This window comes from Austrofundulus limnaeus, unplaced genomic scaffold (assembly GCF_001266775.1).
Source record: "Austrofundulus limnaeus strain Quisiro unplaced genomic scaffold, Austrofundulus_limnaeus-1.0 Scaffold451, whole genome shotgun sequence".
In the NCBI taxonomy this organism is placed as follows: domain Eukaryota; kingdom Metazoa; phylum Chordata; class Actinopteri; order Cyprinodontiformes; family Rivulidae; genus Austrofundulus; species Austrofundulus limnaeus.
The window spans coordinates 373,427-375,707 of NW_013952853.1; the positions used below are offsets into that span (position 1 = coordinate 373,427).

Here is a 2,281-nt window from a genome sequence, read left to right on the forward strand (position 1 = left end):
CCTAAATCACTCATACGCACAATTTAAGAACAAATCTGTGCGTACGAACGGTTCTTGCATGAGGCCCAATGCTCTTTTTTTTCCTTTGGTCAAATATTTTTAATTTAATTGTAAACAACCGTGTTAAATAATTTTCATTTATTCAGATGACGTGCCACAGCCCGGACCAGTCCCTCGCCATCTCCCACCCCCACCCCTCTCCCACACATGCAAGTGGTGTCAGATGCGGTTCTGAAGAATCAAGAAAGCATTTTAAAATGTCTCCAAAAAATGTTGGGCACTCATGAGAAAATAGCAGTCTCTCATACATGTGCTGAATCTCAAAATAAAATTTGATTAAAAAAAAAACAATCTATGTCTGAATAAAGCTGTTGACTATGTTCACTTCTAGTTGACCTCATTATATACCGAGACAAATTAAACTTCAATTAATGCAAAATTTATGTTGGTTTGAGATCTTCATATTAATATTGTATTGTTATACAACAGCAATAATAGGCAATTTAAATTATATCGTTAGCCTACATTAATATGTTTAAAATTATTATTCCAATTCAAACAGCCTAATGTCAACATAATTATGGAGTGTGATTTATTTTCAACTCAAAATATCTTCAAACTAATGAAATGTAAAGTTATTAGTGAAGAAAATCCATCTGGACAGGTCTGGACCACTCGTGAATTTTGTTTGTATCTGAAAAAAATCTTACGAGAAAATTGGTGAATGCGATAAGTTCTCCTAAATCACTCATACGCACAACTTAAGAACAAATCTGTGCGTACGAATGATTCTTGCATGAGGCCCAATGACCCTAAACACATTGCTGAAGCAACACTCCACTGGTAAAAGAAGAACCAGTTAAAAGTCCTGGAATGGTCCAGTCAAGCCTCAGGCTTCAGCCCAACTGAGAATGTCTGGTTTGATTTTATGATTTATGGACACAACTGGCTTCCACCTAATTTGAAAAAGCTGAGGAAGTTTTTATATGAAGAACAGACAAATTCTGGATCAGATGTACCAGACTCACACAGATGTACAGAAACTTGCTGATATAACTGCTGCAAAAGGAGGTTTGATGTACAAATTGTTGATTCTGGAAGTGAACAGATATAATACAGAACCAATACCAATACTACTATAGATACTGGGATGCTGGCATGGATACTGTATTCAATGTTCCAGTTTGCATTTCAAGTGAAAAGTCAGTTAGTTCCATGTTTAAGACATTTATACATGTTGAAAAAAAAATCTTATTTTTATTTATTTTAAAATGTTGCAACAATATGTATGCTGTGTTTGATGGGGCGCATCCAATCAAGACTGTGCTTATAAGAAAGGGGAGCCACCTTGTTCTAAATAAAACAAATGTGTTTTTAAAGTCCTCATGTAATGTTTATGTTCTAATTCAGCAAGTACTCCGCAACCATATTTGGTATCAACAAGTACCCAAACTGAAATACTCTATGAAGTACTCAGTTTGAGAAAAACTGGTATTGGGACACCCTTAATATTAATTAAACTTATGTACCATTTGAGTTCATTAAGTTTTTAAGTCATGAAGTTACTTGTGTATGACTAATGCATTATGGGTAACATTCAACATGAACAAAAAAGGAAACCTCTCAGTACCATAGATGTTATCTATGTTGCCAAACAGGTGCACACACTATAATTGTTTATTTATTCATGTTGTTGTTAATATGTCTTTTCAAGGAAATATAATATTCTGTATATATTTTTGTTTGTACATTTGGTGAAAATATGTTTTGGGACTGTTCTAATGGCAGACATATGCACGATGCTTAAAAACGCTGATGTATGAAACATTTAGGTTTGAACATCTTTAACTTTTTTAAATGTTTTTTATGAAGAAGCGAGTCACCAAAATAAAAAAATTGGGATTTTCCATCTGAAGGCCAAAAGTGTTCATAAGATTTATTATCATTTTTCATCCAGCAACAAAAACCTTAACGCTGAGAAAGACTTACCTCAATACACGTCTTCAAGTCTGCAATGTTCATGACCATGCCAGTTATGTGATCGATCTGAGGAAGTATAAGCAGACTACAAGGTTAAAAGTGAACCTAGTATGAGTCATCTTTAACTGGGTTTTCCTTATTGTGGTATTTTTAGGAAGACAATTTGTATCTCATATATTTTTCATAGAAATGTTTGTGTAATACTCACCTTTCCACGCACAGTAACCTCCACTGGGGAATGAAACAAAAGAATGGGACTAAATAAAAATCCAAACACGCAACAGCCAACACGCTATATCAC

General features: G+C 34.2%; 1 protein-coding gene across 1 annotated transcript in view; it reads right to left on the minus strand.

Annotated features, from left to right (window-relative positions):
- pts (6-pyruvoyltetrahydropterin synthase) overlaps positions 1-2,281 on the minus strand; it is a gene marked incomplete in the record, with an annotated part of 11,580 nt that overhangs the window by 3,504 nt on the left and 5,795 nt on the right. Inside the window, 2 exon segments of the mRNA XM_014025014.1 lie at positions 1,990-2,046; positions 2,189-2,211. Coding sequence (XP_013880468.1) covers positions 1,990-2,046; positions 2,189-2,211 — 80 coding nt within the window.